The sequence below is a fragment of the Fukomys damarensis genome, unplaced genomic scaffold (assembly GCF_012274545.1).
Source record: "Fukomys damarensis isolate Sample0158 unplaced genomic scaffold, DMR_v1.0_HiC HiC_scaffold_7, whole genome shotgun sequence".
Lineage (NCBI taxonomy): Eukaryota > Metazoa > Chordata > Mammalia > Rodentia > Bathyergidae > Fukomys > Fukomys damarensis.
This window is the reverse complement of record NW_022900919.1, coordinates 40,239,052-40,261,394: the sequence shown is the minus strand read 5'-3', so window position 1 is coordinate 40,261,394 and position 22,343 is coordinate 40,239,052. Positions and strand designations below refer to the sequence as shown.

General features: G+C 40.7%; 1 protein-coding gene and 1 long non-coding RNA gene across 5 annotated transcripts in view; one reads left to right on the top strand and one right to left on the bottom strand.

Moving 5' to 3' along the window:
* The window catches only part of LOC104850525, a 3,493-nt gene extending 3,058 nt beyond the window's left edge, over nt 1-435 (bottom strand). Inside the window, exon 1 of the long non-coding RNA XR_776995.2 lies at nt 361-435. This is a non-coding gene — a long non-coding RNA (uncharacterized LOC104850525). The remainder of the gene's footprint in view (nt 1-360) is intronic.
* Crls1 (cardiolipin synthase 1) lies at nt 7-20,510 on the top strand. 4 transcript variants are annotated; one of them, XM_010607506.3, is made up of 7 exons: nt 7-26; nt 2,279-2,416; nt 6,634-6,763; nt 14,044-14,129; nt 15,663-15,731; nt 18,111-18,202; nt 20,172-20,510. In XM_010607506.3, the coding sequence occupies exons 2-7, from the start codon at nt 2,306-2,308 to the stop codon at nt 20,257-20,259; spliced, it is 576 nt and encodes a 191-aa protein (XP_010605808.1). In that variant the 5' UTR covers nt 7-26; nt 2,279-2,305; the 3' UTR covers nt 20,260-20,510. The 4 variants fall into 4 exon arrangements, with proteins under 4 accessions (XP_010605808.1, XP_010605807.1, XP_033617083.1 ...); XM_010607505.3 differs by lacking the exon at nt 7-26 and adding an exon at nt 558-640; XM_033761192.1 differs by lacking the exon at nt 7-26 and adding an exon at nt 631-647.
* The last annotated feature ends 1,833 nt before the right edge of the window (nt 20,511-22,343 follow it).

Below are 22,343 nucleotides of genomic sequence, written 5' to 3'. Positions count from 1 at the left end.
GTGGCCCGGCGAGCGCTGCCAGCGCGGTACGTACGGAGAGGCGCCGTGCCCGCGCCGTGACTTAGGGGAAGGTCACTTGAGTCCCGACCCCACGCTAGCCCCTGCTCTCTGCACCCTTGTTACAGCGGTAAAAATAGCTTCCGCTCATCTTACTGAGTCTATTTTTAATCTTCTGAAGAGAATCCCTTTTGTGTAGGGCACAGAAAAGTGGCCAGGTCCTTCTGTTTGCTTGTGCGGGTTTGGTTCACCACGTTGTGACCTGTGATAACCTTACCCGTTAGGACGAAGGACAGTTTAACCTCGAATTGCAGGAAAAAAATTAAACAGTCCTTGGGTAACGGAAGAACTGTGTCCACGTACCTGTTGAAACCCTTCCCAGGCGAGTCCCGAGCGTGAGGGTTGGGACAGCTTTTGATGTCATGGTGGAAGACACAAGCAATTGTTACATCTTCAATTGTTCGGTCTTCAGGGGGCCCCTGTCCCGCTCACCTCAGTCGTACAGCATGGGTTGAGAGGGCCTCGTCCTGGCTCCAGTCATAGCCGAAGCATGTTGGGGTTTGGTTACTGGGTGCTTTGAAGTTGCGCTCATTCTGGCTGAAGTCCTTGACGGAGCGGCAGTAGTTGGTCGAGTATGCCACAGGTTATTGGTTGAGTAATCTGGATTAGTTCTCCTAATAATAACTTTAAAACGTTTTACAGATTTAATAATTAAAATTTAATGAGGTGCTTTAACCGAAATATTTGTTATGGTGCTTTAAGAGAACTTTGGCTGGTCAACAACTTTCAGTTCTATTTATTCAAATGAAATAGCGTGGCTGTTTGCAACCTTGGGTTTAATTTTGGCTCCTTAGATCTCTGAGATTAATTCTGGGGCTCTTGTTCTGATCTTTTGCTTTTCTTAACCCACTTCTTAAGTCCCGGACTGCCTTTCCCTTCTCCTGCCCCTAACTGAGTTGCTGATAACACTGTGTTTGACTCTTGACTACTGTGTAGTAAAGAGTTCCCTTTTTGCCCTGGGGGCTCTGACATAGTCTGATCTTTGAACTTGAATTGGAAATACATTGAGCACGTTATCAGAAGTGGATCAATAAAAGATCCCATGGTAGGGGTTTGTCACAGAGAGTTTGAAGTAGTTCTACAGCTGAAGGTGGCAGTATCTGCCACTTCCTGCAACAACCATCTCATTAAACCTCTAAACTCAAGTGGCATCTTTCTGGGTTTGTTTATAAACACAAACTTGGTATTTTTAAAGAATGTTTTTCCTACAGGCCTCATGGAATTTTAAAAGACAGTTCTTCCGTCTTTAGAAATGAAGTCTGCCACTTTTTTCCTAAAAGGTTACTAATTTAAGCTTCAGGCAAGTTGGTTACTAATTTAAAGAGGTTAAGTAGGGTTACTTTTTTGAAGAGAAAGTCCCCTGGATGGATGTGGTGGTGGTGGTGGTGAGGATATCCAAGTTTTAGGGGAAAACTGCAGTTTCTCTAGGCCATGGTGCGGGCTGTTTTAACTTGCTGGGGTGAGGCTTTCTAGAGTTGAAACCACCCTCTCAGGATCACATACCGTTGTTCAGCTGTCAGAGAGCCCTTTTGTGAGTTCCACCCGCTAACAGTTTGGCTGTAGATGAAGTTTCAAGGAATCAAAGCTCCCCATATGGCAGCTGTGGAAGTGCTTGGTTTCTAGTTGCATGGCTTGACATTTCCATGGCTGTTTGAACAGATTTTTCCCAATTTTTCTTTATTTTCAAGTATTCAAGTTTGTATTCCCATCTCCATTTCTTCCAATAATTCTCTGACTTAGTGTTGAGGTTATAGAATTAAATCAGTTTCCTCCTCCTTCTTAACCCTCATAGATTCTGTACGACATTTAGCATTCTTTTAATGGGTATACATAGGGAAGGGAGAGAAATTGTTGGTTATAAATGTTTCAAACAAAAGGGAGGTTGATAATTTGGCACCTTTTTCTCTGACATTTTCTAAATTTTTATCTACTTACAAGATTGTTCAACTGAGCAGTTTTTAGCCCAGGCGTAGCAGGGTCTTGCTATGTAGTTCAGGCTGGCGTTGAACTCACTGTGTAGCCCAGGCTGGGTTTAAACAGAGATCCTTCTGCTTCAGCCTCCCAAGTGCTGCGATTACAGGCGTGTGCCACCACACCCAGTAGAAGTTTGATTTTTAAAAGAATGTTGAAAGTATTGAATTTTAATGAAGTCTATCCTAAAGGCTTAACTTAATATGAGTTTACAGTATTTCATTTAAATTTTGTTGTCTTTGTATTTCAGTATGAAAATCCATGGACAATTCCAAATATGTTGTCAATGACAAGGATTGGCTTGGCTCCAGTTTTGGGCTATTTGATTATTGAAGAAGACTTTAATGTTGCACTAGGAGTTTTTGCATTAGCGGGACTCACTGATTTGGTAAGTTGTAAATGCATTCTTCTTTTTCTTCCTTCCAAATGACAGGGTCTCTACCGCTGCCCCACAGTAAATAGCACAGCGTTAGTCAGTTTTTCTTTGGGGGAAAGTCTTAGGGAATAATTTCATGTACTGTTTTGTGTGAGGATTGCCTTTAGCTGTGGGACTGTTCTTTATTTGATCTAAGGAGGAGGTGAGAGTTGTTGGGATGCATAGGAGGGGATATTTTATTCTTCCTATGATTTTTAATTTCTTCGTAAAAGAAATAACCTTAGAAATTCCCGGCAGCCAAGTGCTTACTTCAAAGATAAAAATAGGGGAAGCTGTGAGACTGTTTTTCTTTTCTTTTTTTTGTACTGGGGATTGAACTCAGGTCCTTGTGCTTGCGAGGCAGGCAGCAGAACCACTGAGCTAAATCCCAGCCCCTGTGAGACTGTTTTTCTACTTGTGGTAAAAATACTGTCATCTGCAAGGAGCTGATTTTCCTAGAGAAAAAGGAAACTGTACCAGATGCCATAGCCCAGGGAACTAGAATGTGACGGGGAGCTAGTGGAGGCCAGCGATCTGCCCAGCTTTCGGGCCACCAGGAGGCTGTAAGTTTCCTGCGAGTTTAGTCCCTGGTTCGCTCTACACCCCTCTGTCCACCTGCAGGAAGCCTTTGCTGGGAGCTGGATGGTGGGCCCCCTTCCTCCTTCTCCTGTCCACCGGATGGACAGAGAAGAGTGCTCTGGTAACGTGTCTGCTGTGGGGGAAATGATTTTAGAGCAGACAGCTGTGTCAGTGTTGTAGACCAGCCTCGCTGTCTTCAGGCCTGAGGTGATTTCTATTTATCACCTACTTTGTTTCAGAAAGGATTTGAAATGGCTGATAAAAGTACATGCCGTACATAAACAGTTGAGAAGGTAGGGAAAAGGTAGAGGAAACATTTCAAATAGGGACAAGGTTAGGCTATGGAATTAGATACAGTATCTTCTTGCTCTGGGCTATGATCTATGTGAGCAGCTAGACCAGCAATAATAATTTGGTATCCCTTCAAACCAATATATGTTTGAAAAGCTTTGCTCAGTATTTGTTTAGTGAAAACAAAGAGAAACTGATTTTCTAGAAATAAAAGTGGGACAGTATCTTTGTAATGTCAGCTAATGGTTTTGAAGTTTGTAGAAACAAAATTCTACCCACTCAGAAGCAGCACTGATAAGCAATGGAGAATTAACTGAAGGTTTTGAAGGGAAAAAAGGAGAGTATTTGCTTTACTTTGTGGCATCTCTAAGTGTGCAGCAAGTGCAGCCCCCCATAAGCACTTGTCTTTCTCAAGAGCTTAGCACCATTGCTCCCCAGGCTCTTGCCCTGCTTTCTGTGCCTGCCCTTATTTCTGAAGCATGAAGCTCTCCATTAGTTACTAGTGTGGTCTCCATGTTGTGGAAAGCCATTGTGCTGAAAATAATATCCATACAGGCAAGCTTTTTTAGCTACTGAATTCATTTTTTTTTGTTTGTCTGCTAGTTTGCTTTTGGCGGGAGTTAGCTGGCTGCCACACATGAGGGCCTTGTTAACAAACTTTCTGAATGTATAAGATGAAAACCTGAGTTACCTGACACCATAGCTCATTCTGTGGAGGTTTTGATGCCTCCAGATTGGCTGCTGAGCAAATGGTCCAAATGAGCAGTTTTAAGCAAGGGCATAGCAGTTGGGTCTGATTTGCTCTGTGTGGGAAGTGGTTGACAGGAGTTAAGAGGAGAAGCAGAGCAGCTGGCGAGGACGCTTACCTGGTAGAGAAATGGTGAGCGCTTGTGCCACGTTGGAGTATGGAATCAGAAGTGGATGGGTTTGGGACACTGTTTCGAAGCCAGTGTTGGTATCTTGGTGAATTAGCTATGTGGAATGAAAGAGGAGTCAAACAGGAACACTAAGCTGTTATTTTCTGGTGCAGAAGGTAACTTTCTGGGATGGGCAATACTTGGGGCGGGACAAGGTTTAGGGAAAATACCAGGAATTTTGATGACTGTCATGTAGAGGCATCAAATGGAAGATTGAGTGCAGAAGTATGGAGTTAGAGGGAGTCATCATCACAGAGCTACAGATAGGGAGGTGCAGATATGGATGGCCAAGGCTGGGTGAAAGGTCTATCCCAAATTAAAGAGGAGAAATGAGAGGGCAGCAACAGGTAGATGGTAATTTTTTTCTTTTTGGTAGTTGATCAATAAAAGGTAGGAAGGGAGAGATTGATGTGTAGGAGAAATGAGGGAGAGAGACAGGTCACAGAAAGTGAGGGCTTGGGATTAGAGACCAGAAGAGGCAGAGGATGAGTGGACACCACTGGCAGGTGGATTTGGTGGTGGGAATTCCAGGGAGTGTTGGCAATGTTTTTCTTTTTTTTCCCTCCCTCAAGGAAAATACAGATATGATTGTGGGCTAGAATGAGCGGGGTAGGAGGAATGCAGCAGGTGTGAGAAGAAAAGCAGATCCAGTGGGTAACCCTAGGGCTGCCAGGAGCACTGAGAGTCTACAGGAGTTCGTGGTCTTGAATTCATAAAGGTTTTGAGCAGCATTCAGCTGCTTGTGTGCAGGCCTGGCATGCAGGAGAGTGAGGCTGTGCAGGGTTGGAGGAGAGTGGAGGCAGCGGGCACTACAGTAGATGTTTGGCAAGGACTGATGACATTGATGACCTTGAAATCTAATGTGAGTTCCAGGAATAGGACAAGGCAGCGGTGATGGCTGAAAGCGGGGAGGGTTAAGTTCCCTGACACGAGCAACTGAACTGAAAGCTGGATATTCCAAGTCCCAGGCTCCCCACTGTAGGCACTTTCTATTAGGTAGCATTTCATCCAGGCTACTTAAAAAGAAAACAGAGCCAGATGTGGTGGTGCATAACCATAGTCCTAACACCTGGGAGGCTGAGGCAGGGGCATTGCCACGAGTTCAAGGTCAGCCTGAACTGCATACATGCTTCTTAAAAAAAAAGAGAGAAAATAAACTTTTCTAGCTGTGATAATATTAGCTAGTAACTGCTTTTTTTGAGTATTTAGTAAATTCTGAGTACTGAACAAATATTAATCACATTTTGAGCTGAAGATTACCAACCCTGTGAGTTAGGTAACATTAACGCTGGATAGAAGAGGAAACTCAGGCTGGGAGAGGCCAAAGAGCTTGCCCCAGTGCTACAGAGCTAATAAGTGACAGAGCCAGGATCTGAACCAGTTCTGTTCTACAAAGTCCCAAGTTCTTAAGCCCTTTTCTGTGCTGCGGTTGCTTCCTTTAACTCATTGGAAAGCTGGAAAGTTTGGGAGGACTTTGTGTATAAAATAGACTATGTGTAAGTACATCTTAGAAATAGAAATAGAATATTCAAACCTTCATTGAAGCTTGAAGTTAAATAAGATGAATGAAAGCCCGCTGGGAGCTGCAGTAAGCCAGACTTGTCTGCCCTGCTTAGTGGGGACAAGCAGTACTGGGCTTCCATCTTTTTCCTGGCCCCAGGGGTTCTAGGTCTTTTCCTTTCTTGAGGTTAGCAGGAGATCTGGATTTTTATGGGACCATTTTGAATAGTAAATGTTGACAACTAATTATTATTTTTACAAGCTCTGGCAGGCCAAACAAAACCAGGCTGCGGCCCCTTTGGCCCACTGGCAGTCATCTGTGATCTCTGCCTTTAAGTATCATTTATTTCTAGTAATAAATAAAAACAAGTAATTAGTAGCATTTAACTAGGTCAGGTGCAGAGAATTGAGTTTTTTTATCCAAGTGCAGGTAATGCAAATGTAGTTAAAACATAGAATTAATAGTGGTACGGAACAAAATACATTTTTAAATTGACAGATTACGTAACAGTCTAAGAAGTTGGGGGTGTGAAAGTGCTTACAGTGCAGGGTCATCCTTTCGAGTAAAGGCTGCTGTTCTGGCTGCAGTGAGAATAGGCCAGGGCTCTTGTCAGTCACACTTACTGGGTTTTAAGGGTTCCTTACATCTCTGAATCTGTTTCTGGATTTTTCCCATAAGGAGACATGGGGAAAGAGTGGAAGGCCTTGGGGGAAAAGAAAAGTAATGTGAGATTACTTTCTGAACAGTTGCTAAGTTAAAAGCTAAATGCATCCTAAAGGAATGAGAATGGGGTAAGAAACAGAACATTTTATAAAAGTGTAGTTATCCTTATGTCTCTGAAACTTCAAGATACCAACTTTGTTCCTATCATGACATTTATTAAAAAACACTTCTATTTTCAGTTGGATGGATTTATTGCTCGAAACTGGGCCAATCAAAAATCAGCTTTGGGAAGTGCTCTTGATCCACTTGCTGATAAAATACTTATCAGTGTATTATATGTTAGCTTGACCTATGCAGATCTTATTCCAGGTAAGAACGCCATCATGCGTGCTTTTAAATAGCATAGGGACCCTGACATCAGTCAGCTTAGGATTTCTTTTGAGAGACGTAATTTTTGTTCCAAAAACTTTTTTGAGCTTTAAACTGTTTTTCTAATTTTAAACTGTTGAATTATTTGGTTATTTTAAAATTTATGTCTTTGTTACAACTTGTAGAAGCAGTTGTTTTCTGAGTAAGATTGTTTAAAACTGAAATTGAGCAGATATTTCACAGTTCCAATTCATACTACTCTAGAATCTTTTGATGCTATTTATATAATGTTTAGTGCTCAGCTTTTTTAAAGTACTATCGCCTAACTTTCCTAAGTCTCTGCTTATCTTTATTAAGTATAGCTTAATCATAATGAAAACTCGGAAATCCCAAAAACATTCTAAAATTTCCCATCATTATTACTAGACTACTGCACAATTTTCAAATCATGTATATAGTTTGTATATTATCTGAATACTTATTCTAACTACATTTTAGGATCTTGTGCTTTGTGTTCTGTGTGTTTTATTGGTTGGTGTTCATTTTCCTCTTCAGCTGTGTTTTTCAGTTTTTCAAAAAGATTAAATTACTTTCCCCTAAAATTTTAGAAAAAATGCTAGATGGGGTACTGCACATCTCTAATCCTAGGTACTTGGAAGGCTGAGACAGGAGTATCACAAGTCCTAGGCTAGCCTGGAGAGCTGATTGAGATCCTGTCTCAGAATAAAATGTAGCTCAGTGGTAGAATATGTGCCTAGCATGGGTTCAATCCCTAGTACTGGAAAAGAAAGGTTAGAAAAGGGATCTGAAAAGATAGGAACTGCTGTGTGGTTCTCGGGTGACACTGTTGACATTTGATAGGAAGGAGCACAGGAGTGTGCCGTCCTAGTGTAGTCTTTTCAAGCTTGATGTTCCTTTTTTCTTTTACCTTTGGTCCTCTTGAGTTTTCAAACCAAATTTTAAAAAAATTGAGGGGGGAGGTTTGAGATAGGATCTCACTGTGTAGTTGAGACTGACCTGGAACTCACTGTGTAGCCCAGGCTGGTCTCGAATTCACAGTGATCCTCCTGCCTCAGCCTCCCGAGTGCTGGGATTACAGGTGTGCACCAACATGCCCGGCTTAAAATACATTTTTTAATGTGCCGATCTGAAAGCTAGAATCGAGGTAGGGATATTGTCATTATAGCATTTGCAGTTTACCTTTAAGGAAGAACTTAGAGCATTCTGTGGACATTCAGTATTGAATTTTAAAAAATTTATTTATTTGTTTGTTTAGTTTTTATTTTTTTGGTACCAGGGATCGAACTCAGGTCCTTGTGCTTGCAAGGCAGGGACCAGAACCACTGAGCTGAATCCCCCAGCCCTTTATTTTTACTTTTTAGTGTGTATATGTGTCTTCATACCTCTCACTTGTTAAAGTTACATTGTATTTACTGTGTTGTTTTATTCAGGTTAGCCCGGTCATTTTCCTTTGAATGTAGAATTTATTTCCAGGTTTTTGGTATTCTGGTTGCTTTCCAAATTGGACCTTTCCTTCGCTGTCATTTGTGTTTGATCTCTTTTTCTAGGCTCCCACGTTTTCCTTCCTCATAAGTACTCCTCATTTGTTTGGTTTTTTCCCCCAGTTTTCTTCAAAAGGATGTAGTGTGGCAGCAAATCGTTTAGGGTCTGACATCTGAGATGTCTTAGGGCTGGGGGTGTAGCTCCATGGTAAAACATTGTTATTTGGGCCAGGAATTTAGCTCAGTGGTTCCGCTGCCTGCCTCAAAAGCACAAGATCCTGAGTTCGATCCCCATACAAAACACACACACACACACACACACACACACACACACACGCACGCACGCACGCATGTGCATATATTGTTATACCCTCGGTACATGATTGGCCAAACTGGGCACAGTTTTCAATTGCTGGTCATTTTCCCTCAAGATTTTGAAGATTCTCTTCTGCAGCCTTCCGTATTCATGGCACTGTAAAGAGGTCTGATGTAGCTCTAATACTTTATATGTGATTGTGTTTAGTATTGGAAATCTTTAGGGATTTTTTTTCCCAGTTGATTTTATTTTTTTAATCTAAAAATGTTTTTCTAGCTATTTATTTGGATACCCAGTTACTTCAGCACCTTTTATTTAACGATATGTATTTTCCAGATTCACTGGAATGTTCAGCATCTATAGGTCCTCTTCTGGCCTGTGCACCCCTCGCCCCAGTTTGTCTTCATACCAGCAGCCACTTCTAATGTTGCTTTGGTAAAAGTCTTGGTATCTTGCAGAGCAAGTTCTTCCATCTTTGATAATCTCAACCTTTTCCATTTGTGTATAAGTTCTAGAATTAGCAATCCTGCTTTTTCCAGAATCAGCAATTCTGTAGGAAAAAAAAATCGGTGTGTATGATTTTAATTGGGATTACATTGAATTTATAGACCTATTTAGATGACTTCACCTTTTTTACAATACGTCCACCAAAGCACAGGTCTTTATGTCTCAGCTTTATAATTTGCTCTAGAGAGGCAAAACATTATTTTTTACAGATTTATCCCTATGTATTTGATAGTTCTTGGTACTTCTATAATTGGCAATTTAAAAAATTACATTGTATAGTAATGTTCTTTTTTAAATGTTGATTTATGTGTCTAGCAGAATTTACTCTAATATAAATTCTGTTGGATTTTTTGCATCCCCAGTTATGCACTGTGCTCTGATAACTGACATGGTATTTCTTCTTTTCCAATCCTTTCACCTTTTCTTTTACTTGCTCTGTGTGTGTGTTGTTGATGATGTTGTTGTTATAAAATACCAACACTCACTCACAAGTTAAGGGAGGAAAGGTTTATTTAGCTCACAGTTTGTGGAGGTTTTAGCTATAATTGGCTGGCTGTAAGGCAGATGGCACAGTAGACAGGCATTGCAGAGCAGAAACAATTCATGTCAGGCAGAGGGTAGCAAAGCAACCAGGGACAGTCATACCTCTTCTTATTTCTTGTACCTTATCCAGTACTAGGGGCAGGTAGCACTCACGCTTGGTCCTAGTGCCCCTGATCTTAGCATCACACCATGAATCAATTGCAAGGTCATGCACTTTAGATCCGGCCACCTCTGAAAAAGCCCCACCTGTGCCCATGAGTCTCTGAGGGAAACATCTAGACACAAGCCATAACACTGTATTACACTACATAGTGCAGTGCTTAAGAAGTGACCTCTTTTCCCAATCTCTCACAGAGAAAGCTTTTAACAATTCACCATTGAAGATGGTTCCTGTAGGGTTTTATAGAATTCCTTTCTTCAGGTTAATTCCCTGCAGCTGGGAGTTGCTTCAGATTTTTTTTTTTGTTTGTTTGTTTTTTGTTTTTTGTTTTGTTTTATTTTGTTTTGTTTTAAGTTCCTTTCCTGTCCTCTTCTCCTTCTCTCCTTCCTTCCCTCTTGTCCCCTATACTTCTTGTCTGGAATTTTTATAACTGGACATTGAATACTCTTTTTATGCTATCATGGGTGAATTTTTTTTTCTCCTTTAGCTGTTAATTTGTGTTGAATTGCGTTAATTGATTTTCTAGTGTTAAAATAACCTGCATTCCTGGTATAAATGCAGCTTGCTGTGATAGTTGTGAAGATATTGCTAGAGTTGGTTTGATAGTATTTTATAAAGAATTTCACATCCAAATTCATGAGATTGGCCTAGAATTTGCCAGATGTCTTTGTTAGGGATTAGTATCAAATTTATGACTTACCTCAGGGTAGATATGTAGATTATGCCCCGGGATTTATTTCCTGAGGATTGTGGAATCCCAACATATAGGAATGTGCTTGGGACTTCCCCAACCCCTCACCCAAGATATGACTATCCTCATAAAACAAGTTTGGGACTGCTTGGGATTTTATTTTTTCTTCCATTCTTGGGAGATGTTTGAGATTGTAGTTATTTTCTATTTTGATAGAATTTGTTAAAGTCATTGAGGCCTGGAGTTTTTTTAAGGGGAAAGGTTTTAAATCGTTGATCATTTTTCTTTGTTATAGGATGACTCAGGTTCATCTTTTGACCATTTTGTGACTTTTGATTTATTTTAGGAATTTTCTCATTTCATCTACATTATAAATAATGTATCAGAAACTTTATAATATTCTTATTAGCTTTTTATTTTTCTTCTTTGGCCGTGCGTGTGTGCGTATTATTGGAGATTGAATCCAGAGTGCTCTAACCCTTACCTACATCACTGGGCCTTTAGTTTTTTTTGAGACAGAGTCTCAGTATTAGTCCAGGTTGGCCTTGAACATGATCCTTCTGGCTCACCCTCCCAAGTGGCTAGGGTTATAGGCATGTGTCACTGCATCTGGCTTGAAATTCTTTAGATCAGTAAAACAGCCATATATGTAATTAAAAAGAAGAGGAAACTGGTAAAAATAAATTAAATTAGATATTTTATTTAACCTACTATATTAAAAATAGGTCATCTCAACATATACTCATTAAAAATTATTGAATTTTAAGACATACAGTGGCTTTGAATTCTGGTGTTTATTTTGCATTTGCTGTACCTCTGAGTTCTGCTTGGTCATGTGTTAGTTGCCCAGTAGCTACATGTGGCTACTATGATGGTGCAGCTGTACATGGATACTGTACGTAACATGTTGCCATGTTGCCTTTCAGTTTTCTAAGGTTTTCACGGAAGCCTGTCCTCTAAGCTCAGCCTCACTCACCCTGTATGTTGATGTTAGTATTTTTGTCAGTTGTTTTGTATATTTTCTGATCCATTATGATTTTTTTCACATATCTGGTTAATAATTATTTCTTGTGCAGAGGTGTAGCTCAGTAGCAGAGAGCTTACCTAGCTCAAGGCCCTGGATTTGATCACCAGCAACACAAAGTAATAAGAATAATAATTAGCTAGTTGCAATGGTACATACCTATAATCCTAGCACTCTGAGAGGCTGAGGCAGGAGGATCAAAAGTTTAAGCATAGCCTGGGCAACCTAATGACTTGGCAAGAAACTGAAAATAAAATAAGGGGAAGCAGGGACCTTGGGGCCTTGGGGATGTAGCTCAGTGCAGTGCCTCGGGTGCAGTCCTCAATACTGGAGAGAGAGAAAGCAGGGAGAATTCCTTAATTTGTTGTCAGTTTGTGGGGATTTCCTAGGTATCTTTTTGTTACTGATTTCAAGCCTAAAGAACATTCTCTGTGATTTTAGTCTTTTAGCCTAGAAAGTCTGAATTTTATAAACATTCCAACTGTGCCTCTGTGCTTGAGTATTCTCAGTGGATGATTTGTGATGTTCTGTATGTGACCAGTAGCTCAAGTTTTCCATCTTGTGTGTCTTCTCTTTCTTTACTGGCTTTTCCCCCTTTTTGGCCTGCTTGTCTGTCAGCTATGGAGAGACTGTTCACATTCCCTTGTGTCTAGTTTTCCACCATTTTCCTTTGCAGTTCTGATTTTGCTTTTTCTCTCTTGGAGTCATGCTGTTAAGTGTGTATAAATGATATCTTCTTAGTGAATTGAATGTTTGATTATGAAGAGATCCACTGGATGGTTACAGATAGTAAAGTCAGTCCAGAGATGCTAATGTCTGGTTCACAGCGCTGGGCTGGAGGCCGGAGCACTATCCCAAGCCCTGTCTGAGTTCCATAGCCCTGTCTGAGACGGGTATCTTCATGATTACCATACATGGACTTTAATTTGCAAGGGTTTGCTGCATTTTAAATGTTTTAATGTTGTTAGTCTTTACCAGCTAATGATTGCTATAAAAAGTTTTCTTTTGTAGAGTAAAAAAAATGCTTTTGAAAATTAAGGCTTGATTTCTCTAGCCTGGCTAATACAGTCCTGTCTTTTAACTCCAAGTGCTGTCACTCCAGTGCTCAGCATTTCAACTGTGGAGTAGTGTCATCAAAGAGGGCTCAGCTGAGGATTAGCAGGATCAAAAGTTTAAATCTCTAATCAGTGAGTTTAATGTTCAAACTGCAGAGTCCATGTAAAGTCAACAGCGGATGATAAGTACAACCTCGGATAACTCACGGAAGAGTTGTGTGATGGTACTACGGAAGGGATGGATGCTCCTTTTGTTTTATGATTGTAATAATTTCAACTGAGTGAACTAGGTGTTTGAATGGAGAATTTTTTCCTTTCCTTTAAATTTTTTTCTTACAAAGGTATAAGTTTGTGGTTAAAGCTTGTACAGTGCAGAAGGACACAAAGTGAAGAGAGGTCTCTGTGCACCCATCCCTTCCTGCTCAGCCGGGAGCAGGTCCCTTGGCTGTGGTGCAGGGACCATGCTGCAAGTTTGAGGAACATAGGTTGAGCATCCCTAATGACATTGTGCTCAAGACATTTGAGATTTTAGCTGGGTGTGGTGACACATGCTTATAATCCCAGCACTTGGGAAGCTGAGGTAGGAGGATTACTGTGAGTTCAAGGCCAGTTTGGGTTTACATGGTGAGTTCAAGGCCATCCTGAATTACAGAGCAAGACCCTGTCTCCAAAAAAAAGAAAAGGAGAGTTCAGGATTTTGGATTCTGGATTTTTGGATTAGGGGTGCTGGACTGGTAAAAGTCTATGCAAATACTCCAAAAATCAGAAAACTGAAATTTGAACCCTTCTTATTCAGACACTTTGGTTAGGGAGTGTTCAACCCGTAGTAAGAAGGCTCTTCACAAGTTGGGTTCATTGATTCCCTGGGCAGGGAAAGAAATAGTGTTGCCTGGGTGGCAACTGGGGACATGAATGAAAATATTTCTCTTTCTCCGCAAGTTGTACATACAGTAAGTTTTACTCTTCAGAAAAAAATCCAAAATGCAGAATCAAATAATCAAAGCACCTGAGACTCCAGAAAAATTTAAGTCCTCCAACACCCTTTTTAACCCTGTTATCTCATTTCATTTAATCCTAATGAGTGCAGTGATTTTTTTTTCTAAATTCATAAAGCTGAGAAGTAACAAAGGAGAAAACAAGAGGGACTAAGTAGAGCAGACACTAATGTGCAGATTGATAGTGTATAGTTTATGTAATGGCTTCTAAACATTATAAGATACATGCAGAGAAGTGAAAGAGACAGATCATCAGCATTCTGGAAGGCAGTTCTAGACTCCCACAGCCCTGGTCAGTTACTTCACTTTCATTGAAAAGAATATAAAGACCAGTGGCTCACCATAAGGACCCTGAACCATCCATCAATGCATGATTTTCACTTTTGAGAAACATCACTTTATGGTAAAGCTGAGTGAGACTTTGTAATCATAATGTGTATTAGTAATTTTCAAAATTCTCATTAGTTATTTTGTATTTTATTTTCAGTTCCACTTACTTATATGATAATTTCAAGAGACATAATGTTGATTGCTGCTGTTTTTTATGTCAGATATCGAACTCTCCCAACACCGGTGAGTTTAAAAAAAGTGTTCTTTTAGTGCATACAACTGAGGAAAAATAAATATTCATTCTGTTGCATACTGTTTTACTTTTGGGGAATAATTATGGCAGTTATTTTTTTACTTATTTACCAAAATTTTAAAAAGTTAACTACCTTTCTATTTGAATTACATGCTCACATAGTTATTTGGTGAACGTAAGTCATCATTTTTTCAAAGATGTGTTTCTTTTTTTTGGCTCTTTGGCTCTTTTTTATTTGTTTGTTTGTTTTTTGAGTCTCACTATGTAGTTGAGACTGAACTGGAACTCACTATATTATAGCCCAGGCTGGTCTCGAACTCAAAGTGATCCTCCTGCCTCAGCCTCCCGAGTGCTGGGATTACAGGCGTGCACTACAATGCCTGGCTTTTCTTTGGGTTTTTTTGAGACAGGGTGTCACTGTGTAGTTCAGGCAGGCCTTGAACTCATGGTGATCCTCATGCCTCAGCCTCCTGTGATTACAGGCGTGTGCCACCACACCCGTGGCATGTTTCTGAGTCCAGCTCTTCAATGGATGGCGTGAAATGCAACCCATGTGCCCTCCATCTGTAGCAGCAAACTGTTGGGGGTGTTTACAGAGCTCCCCACCATACTGGTGTCTTATTTAGCTTCCATTGTGGATTATTTGTAACTGGTTTTTTAAATTACAGTGTATGAGCATTGGATGGTTTGCTTATATACTTTTCATTGGTTCTGTAACTATTTGCACATATAAGCATTGTGTAATAAACTCTTGTTCCCAGTCCAATGAAAATAGAGAAGTATTTTTCATTTTGTTTTTAATCTATAAAAGGAAATGAGAGTTTTGCATCTGCCAGGTGTAGTGGGGCACACCTATAATTCCAGCACTTGGGAGGCTGAGGAAGGATTGCAAGTTTAAGATCAGCCTGGGCTGCATAAGGAATTCAAGGGCAGCCTGGACTACGTACTGGTAATGAGATCCTATCTCAAAAAAGCAAAATTGGGACCTGAATTTGTTTTTCCAAATAAAGTTGGGGAAAAAAAACTAAAAAATAAAAAGTTGTGGTCAAGCAAACCTTATCATAGTTGTTGTGTTAGGATTTTGTATAGCCACGGTGGCGCACGCCTATAATCCCAGCACTCAGGAGGCTGAGGCAGGAGGATCACTGCAAGTTCAAGACCAGCCTGGGCTACATAGGAAGTTCCAGTATAAAAAGGGAGACCCTGTCAAAAAAAAAAAAAAAAAAAAAAGAAAAAAGAATTTTATAAGACTTTAGAAACAAATCTATAAATTTGAAAGAATAATTTTCAGGGCCTACCTACATGTGATTTATAAAGAATATAGATTGTAAAAAAAAAAAAGAATATTGATTGTACTTATTTCACATTACAAGAAGATGTGTGGAAAGGCCTTTTCTAGTATGGGGCCACGCATGAGGTAAGCACTCAGGAACTGTTACTTAAGTACTCAAGTGTAATAACAAGATATTTGTTTTAAATTTAGATAATAAATTGAAACCATCTTTTTTTTTGTCTTCTGCCAGCGAACACTAGCTAAGTATTTCAATCCTTGCTATGCTACTGCTAGATTAAAACCAACATTCATCAGTAAGGTAAGAGATATGCAGCATCTTTTTAATTATTCTTGGTGAATTTTTATTCTAGTGAATATGAATTTCAGTCAGCAGCAACTGTGAAAATGAGACAGATTTAAATTCATTGGCAGGGATTAAGTGTGGAGTTGTAGGGCTGGGGATTTAACTCAGTGGGCACTACACCTGCCTGGCAAGCACAGGGTCCTGAGTTTGAGTCCCAGCACCAAAAGGAAAAAAGAGTGGGGTCGTGCAGATAAGTTTAACCAAATTATTTTGTCCTCCAAGCTTGAAGGACCCTTAGAGCAGTAAACTCTTGACTTACAAACTCAATTCATTTAAGAGGGCTGGTTGTAACTCAAGTTGGTCAGTTGAAGACTCAGAGTCGTCTACACAGCCTTCAAAGTCTCTATTCTGTGTTCAGGCAGATCTTAGGATCCTTAGATATTGGCCCAGGATTTCTCAGTTAACCCCACATAGGAAAAGATGTAATGATCCTTGCAAAACTCTTTAAGAGCTAAATCTGGAAGCACAAGCAGCTGGCATTTGGGTCATAACTTAAGACTTTGGTCATATGTTAAAACTAAAATCAGATTGTAACCCAAATTGTTCATATGTCAGGCTAGTCATACCTTGAGGGTCCACTGTATACACAAATTTCCTTGTGTGGCTTGTCTTTAGGCTTAAACTTGAAAGTTTTAACCAGTCCAGGGAAGGTGAAGGGAGTTGTAATTGTTTCTTGATTGAGGTGTGAAGAGTCTATAGTTTTACTACCTCCTATCCTGGTGCAAAAACATCATGTTAAAGGCTTCCTCACTAACAAACTGCTACTCTTAGTTATCCATTCTGTTTTCCAGAGTCATTTTCAGGATAACTACATCTGTTTTTAAGTACGAAAAGGATACTGTCAAGCCATACATTGGTACGTCGGTTCACAAATGTGATTTTTTTTCATGATTCTGGGTGCAAACTAAATCAAGATCAGTGGTGAGGTTCATTGTTGACCTTACAGGGGAATTTGATTTGGTTTGTGAACCAAGGTACCATTGTATTTTTTTTAAGTAGTCTTGACAAGTTCATTCAAGTCATCTGTGTGTCCTGTCCTTTGTGACAGAAATTTAGCAGGTTGGGGGTGGGGGTCTGATCATTTTAGGGACAGAAGCACCATTGCTTTTATAGAGGTAGAAGCCGGGCGTTGTGGCACACTCCTGTAATCCCAGCGCTCAGGAGGCTGAGGCAGGAGAATCGCTGTGAGTTCGAGACCAACCTGGGTTACACAGTGAGTTCCAGGGCAGTCTGAACTACATAGTGAGACCCTGTCTCAAAAAACAAAAAAAAACAACAAAAAAAAATTATAGAGGTAGAGACTCCTGGTGGTGGATTTCATCTGCTTGTGTAAGGGCTTTTTGATCTCCAGGGTCTTGTATTTGTCAAGTACTGGAGAGAAAGTGGCTCATTGGAGGGACAAATGCATCCGACACTTGTTCTTGTAAATTGAGTCATTTATTTTCAAAATCAAAGTGGGGTCCCTTCATTTGGGTGCAGCTGGGTGACAGAAGCACAGCACTGCTCTGCACACATCAGGGCCCCTGTTTCGTGTACACCATCTGCACAAGCACTGCGCTGAGTCCTGCTCAGGTGTCTCCTGGTACTGTCTCTTAGGGCAGGGAATCCCCCTTTCCCCCAGGGCTCTTTCTCAGAGAGGAATGCTCACAGGGCTCTACAGGGGGCCAAATGAAAGGCACTAGCAGTATGGATTATACTTTGGTTCTGTAGTCCGCTGTGACTGCAGGCAGGTCACCTACACTACCTCATCTAGGAAGAAGCAACTTCATTACTGCCACATTCACAAGTCTTCTTTAATGGGCAGCTAGGAAAAGGGAAGCCAGATGTGGTAATGCAGCCCTGTAATCCCAACTGCTCAGGAGGCTGAAGGATCATAAGTTTGAGGCCAACCTGGGCAACTTAGTGAGACTCTCAGTGTAAACTGAAAAAGGGCCTGGAATAGCTCAGCACACGTTTATGTCTCTTCTCTAGAGCTCTTCTCTAGAAAGTGCAAAGCTTTAGGTTTAATACGTAGTACCACAGAGTGTGTGTGTGTGTTGGGGGGCAACATTATTGAATTAATCATGGAAATCCAGAACAGTGGTACAGTATGTATTTTCTGGTAGTTGTCATTACCCTCACTGTAGAGGGCCACTGTGGAGACAGGTGGGGCCATTCTTGAAGCTAACCTTTTTAAGCATTCTCACCCGTGAATGCCAGCTTCTCTGGCATGGACGCTGCATATTAGCATCAAGCATGCTGAGTATGTTGTGATGGGCTGTGCCTTTGTTCGAGAACTTGAAACAGGACCCAGGTTGACACCATTTATAACTGCTTTTCTTTCTTTCTTTAAAGGTGAACACAGCGGTCCAGTTAATCTTAGTGGCAGCTTCTTTGGCAGCTCCAGTTTTCAATTATGCTGACAGCATTTATCTTCACATACTGTGGTAAGCTAAATTTAGGGTTACTCTCTGAAAATGCCAGCACAGTGGTGGGCTGTGGCAGTCCTTTGGAATAACTCTGTTCTTAAAGTGTTTAATGCACACTAATAAGATAAAGCTGTGGTTTATTATTGATGCTTCAGACACTTACTACCAAGTGTGAAGTGTAGAAGTCCACTTTCATGAAATTTAAAAGGAAAGAGAACTGTGTCTGGGTTTCAGGTAGGAAGAAGTGGGATGAAAGTGGCACTTGAGGCAAAGGGTAGGTGGATTTTGTACAGGAAGAGACCAATAGGAGGCCACCAGGTGGAGGCAGATCATCAACAGTTGGTGTAGGGGGCCTGTGGTAGGAAAAGGGAAGACCAGCCGAGTGCATGGGTAGAGCGGGAGGGAGAGAGGACCGTGAAGCTTATCATGCTAATTGCTTATTTCTACTCTTCCTCCCCCTCTCCATGCCCCCACTCTCCATCAGAGATCGAACTCAGGACCTTGCATTTGTGAGGCCAGTGCTGCACCACTAAGCTAAATCCCTAGCCCTTATTTGTGCTCTTTAACAGTGTATTACATCCAAAGTGTGTTCAAAATGTGAACTATATTTTGGTGCATTTATTTATATAACTATAATGAAATGTTCATGCTTGATACAATCTGGAAAGAGGTTGATTAATCCAACTAAGTTAAGCCAAAGGAATTTTTTAAATGAAAATATTCTATAAGCTTTTTGTTTTAATCTAAAATACATATCTCTCTATGGATTTTTTTCACTGTGATTCATCTAATATTTTCTAATAGAAGATGAAGGCTTTTGCTTGGCGTATAGGTCCATCAGGAGAGTTTTCTCTCCTGAATAAATTGCATTTATAATACAAACTTTCTGGTTTTCATTTTTTGCTTTTTTAAAGGTGCTTCAAGAATTTTAGACATTTGCAGAGCAGTCAAGAGTGTAGGAACCATCCACATTTTCACCATATTTCCTCAGTCATTTCACAATCATCTTGCCTACTTATTTTGACAGTATGTTTTTAATCAACTTGCTTTAATTGTCTTTCGTCATAGACAACTTAGCTCTCAGAAAATGTACTTCTTCCTGCCTTGTATTCATGGGTTTATGTGTGAATTTGGAATACCAGGCCAGCAGGAGCAGCTTTAGGATGAACGGAGGACTCTGCTGCTGATCCTCCTCAGCTGGCCTGGCAGGGCAGCAGTGCCTGAGGCAACCCTGGTATTTGTAAAGCTGAAAGGGACTTAGAGTAAATAAGATAGCCTGAGAGTCTTCAAAGGCCCTAGGAAATAGAATGCCATCCCCTGAGTAGCATGGACAGAGGAGAGCGTACAGGGGCTTCAGAGCTGACCGGTCCTTGCCTGCCTGGTCTCCAGGTCTCTGCTTCTCGAAATTTGTGACAGGAGGTGTTGGAGAGTAAAATGAGATACCTGGGATAATGTCTAGGTAAAAATTTTAGTTGCTAGTACTGCCGTTAATGTTTAGGGTTTATTAACTAAATTTTGTTTAACATCACTAATTTCAAATGAAGTCTTAAAGAAAAGCTATATATTTAGATTTTTGTAGTTTACAAAATAAACCACCAGCCTGTCTTAGTCACTTGCCCCATCACTTACAGAAAATACTGGACACCTGCAATTTAAGAAGAGGTTCAGTTTTAGTTCAGGGGTACAATCCATGGTCAGCCTGCTCCATAGCAGGAAGAGATGGTGGAAGGGAAGCAGCTTATGTCTTGGTAGCCAGGAAACAGAGAGAAGGGAGAAGAAAGAGGAGGAGTTAGACCCTTAGGGTCACGGCCCTAGTGAGCTGCTCCACCTCCAAACAGGAAGTCCGCTCTAGCACCTGGTGACCCAGTAACTTGCAAGGGGACAGTCTCAATGTCACCCATTGTACACCCGTTTTCCCTTGTAAGTAGATTTTTGACATGTTTTTATGATTCTTGCTGTTACAAAGAAATCTTTCCTCTCTTAAAAGGTGTTTTACAGCTTTCACCACAGCTGCATCAGCTTACAGTTATTATCATTATGGTCGGAAAACTGTTCAGGTGATAAAAGACAGATGAAAGTCACCCATTACCATCAGCAAGGAAGCGATAGACATCGGCAGCGGCAGTGCCAGAGTAAATCTACAGGAGTTTCCCTGTCTTCCTGTTCAACTGGGCAAGGGACTTATCAGAACAAACCATGTCCTCAAACTGAAGTAGTGTGCATCGAACAGAAGCTTGATCATGGCATATGCGGAATCTCCAGTGTATTTTTTAAATACAAGTAAAGCTATAATTTAGAATTTTTAATCTTAGGTTTCTTGATTAATTTATAAGAAATTAATTATTCCAATTATGTCTTTTTTATATGTTTTTTAAAAACAGCATGGAAACTGAAGAGTTGACACCTCTAAGTAGACTTTAGATTGCTCACGAAACAGTAGTGAATTTGTTGGGATTAAATATGCATCCTACACATATCCTACACCACTCGGCTATAGATGTTTATGTTTGATTTTTAAACCTGTATACACAGTAGCAGTTTGTATGGTTACTATTTGATCATTTAGAATAATGAGAATAAAGTTAGCTTAGCTGTGGATAAAGTAAAATGGTACAGAGATTTAAAATATAATAAGTTTGAGAGGGCTAGGGATTTAGCTCACTGACATCATGACTGCCTTGAAAGTGCAAGGTCCTGAGTTCAATCCACCGTACCGGAAGGAAAAAAAATACAGAAAATGGGTACAATGAATCAAAATAGAAGATATTGAGATTTGTGTTCAGAAGTCTTCCAGCCTCTCAGGTGCCTAATAGTTCACATGACAAGTAACAAAAATAGTTGAAGTAAAAGAACATGTCCATTAGCCTTTGGTCTAAAAGGCCATAAGTTACTTATTTCCACAGTCACTGCATTTCAGACACAGCAGTATTTCTGTGATACTGGAAACTGTACACATGTTATGTAAATAATATGAAACTGTATATTTTCACAAGTTTTTTAAGCTTTGGAGAATCTTTTGTTAAGATGTTAAAGAAATAAAACTACTAGAAAAACACTTGTACCTTCAACCTGGGTTTTCTGTTTTGCATACCTAATCCTCTGCTGTGAGTTGCTTGATTCATTAAATCTTATGCAACGTATCCCCTGCACTTACATTGTGAAATAGTTGGTTTGGGACTGTCTGACTTAAAGACCTTATGCTGTGTCATCCTACATAGGAGAAAAGGGACATGCAGTGGGAAGGAAGACAGTGGCAGTGCGGTTGGGTCCTGACACTGGAGGCCAGTTGCTCCCCGCTGTCACTAGCTTGACCCAGGCAAAAAGCAGACTCAGGGTAGGACTTATCAGTCACAGCCTGTGGGGCTGGGGTGAGTCACATGGAAGTTGTTAGGAAAGCCCATGCCCCTTGCTGAAGGCCCTGTGAGATTCTCTCTTATTTGCTACTCCTGGCTTATTTTCAGACTGGCAGCTGAATTGCCTCAGCTTGGAGCATGTGGAGTCCTGCACCATGGCACTGCCACTGCACCAGAAAGTAGGGAGATGGTGGCCTGCAGCTCACTTCTCTTCAACCTGACATCCAGGGTCAGCTGGAGGCGAAAGTCCCATTGCTGGGCCATCCAAGAGGGCCAAGAGTGCACACACATTTTTTTTTTTAATTTTTTAATTTGAGACAAGGTCTTGGTATGTAGTTCAGGCTGGCCTTGAAATTACTGTGTAGCCCTGGCTGGCCTCAAACTCAAGGCAATCCTGCCTCAGTCTCCCAAGTGCTTGGATTGACAGGCATGTATCCCCATGCCCATAACTACGAAAACGTTTTCTTGAAAAGGTAGTTATGGAAAAAATTACAGCTGTATTTTATGTTTATTTATGGCTTAGCGTTGAGGCTGTTTGGAGTGACCTATAGGTTAGAACCATAGTTTCTTTAGTATTAAGTAAGGTCTTACTCTAGCTGTGGTCTGTATATCTTTTATTTTTGTTTTTGGTATTGGGAATTGAACCCAGGGCTTTTGCACTTTACTATGTCCCCAGCCCTTCATTATCTTTTAGAGAAAGGGTCTTGCTGAGTTGCCTAGCCTGAGCTCAAAGTTGTGATCCTCCTGCCTCAGCCTCTCAGAGTGTTGGGATTACAGGCATGTGCCACCACACCTGGCTAGACTAT

What these genes read in the sequence shown, in the direction of transcription:
- Crls1 (XM_010607505.3), top strand. An exon ending in TAGCGGGACTCACTGATTTG is followed by an intron (nt 2,417 to 6,633) that starts GTAAGTTGTAAA and finishes TTCTATTTTCAG; the next exon opens with TTGGATGGATTTATTGCTCG. An exon ending in AACCAACATTCATCAGTAAG is followed by an intron (nt 15,732 to 18,110) that starts GTAAGAGATATG and finishes CTTTCTTTAAAG; the next exon opens with GTGAACACAGCGGTCCAGTT.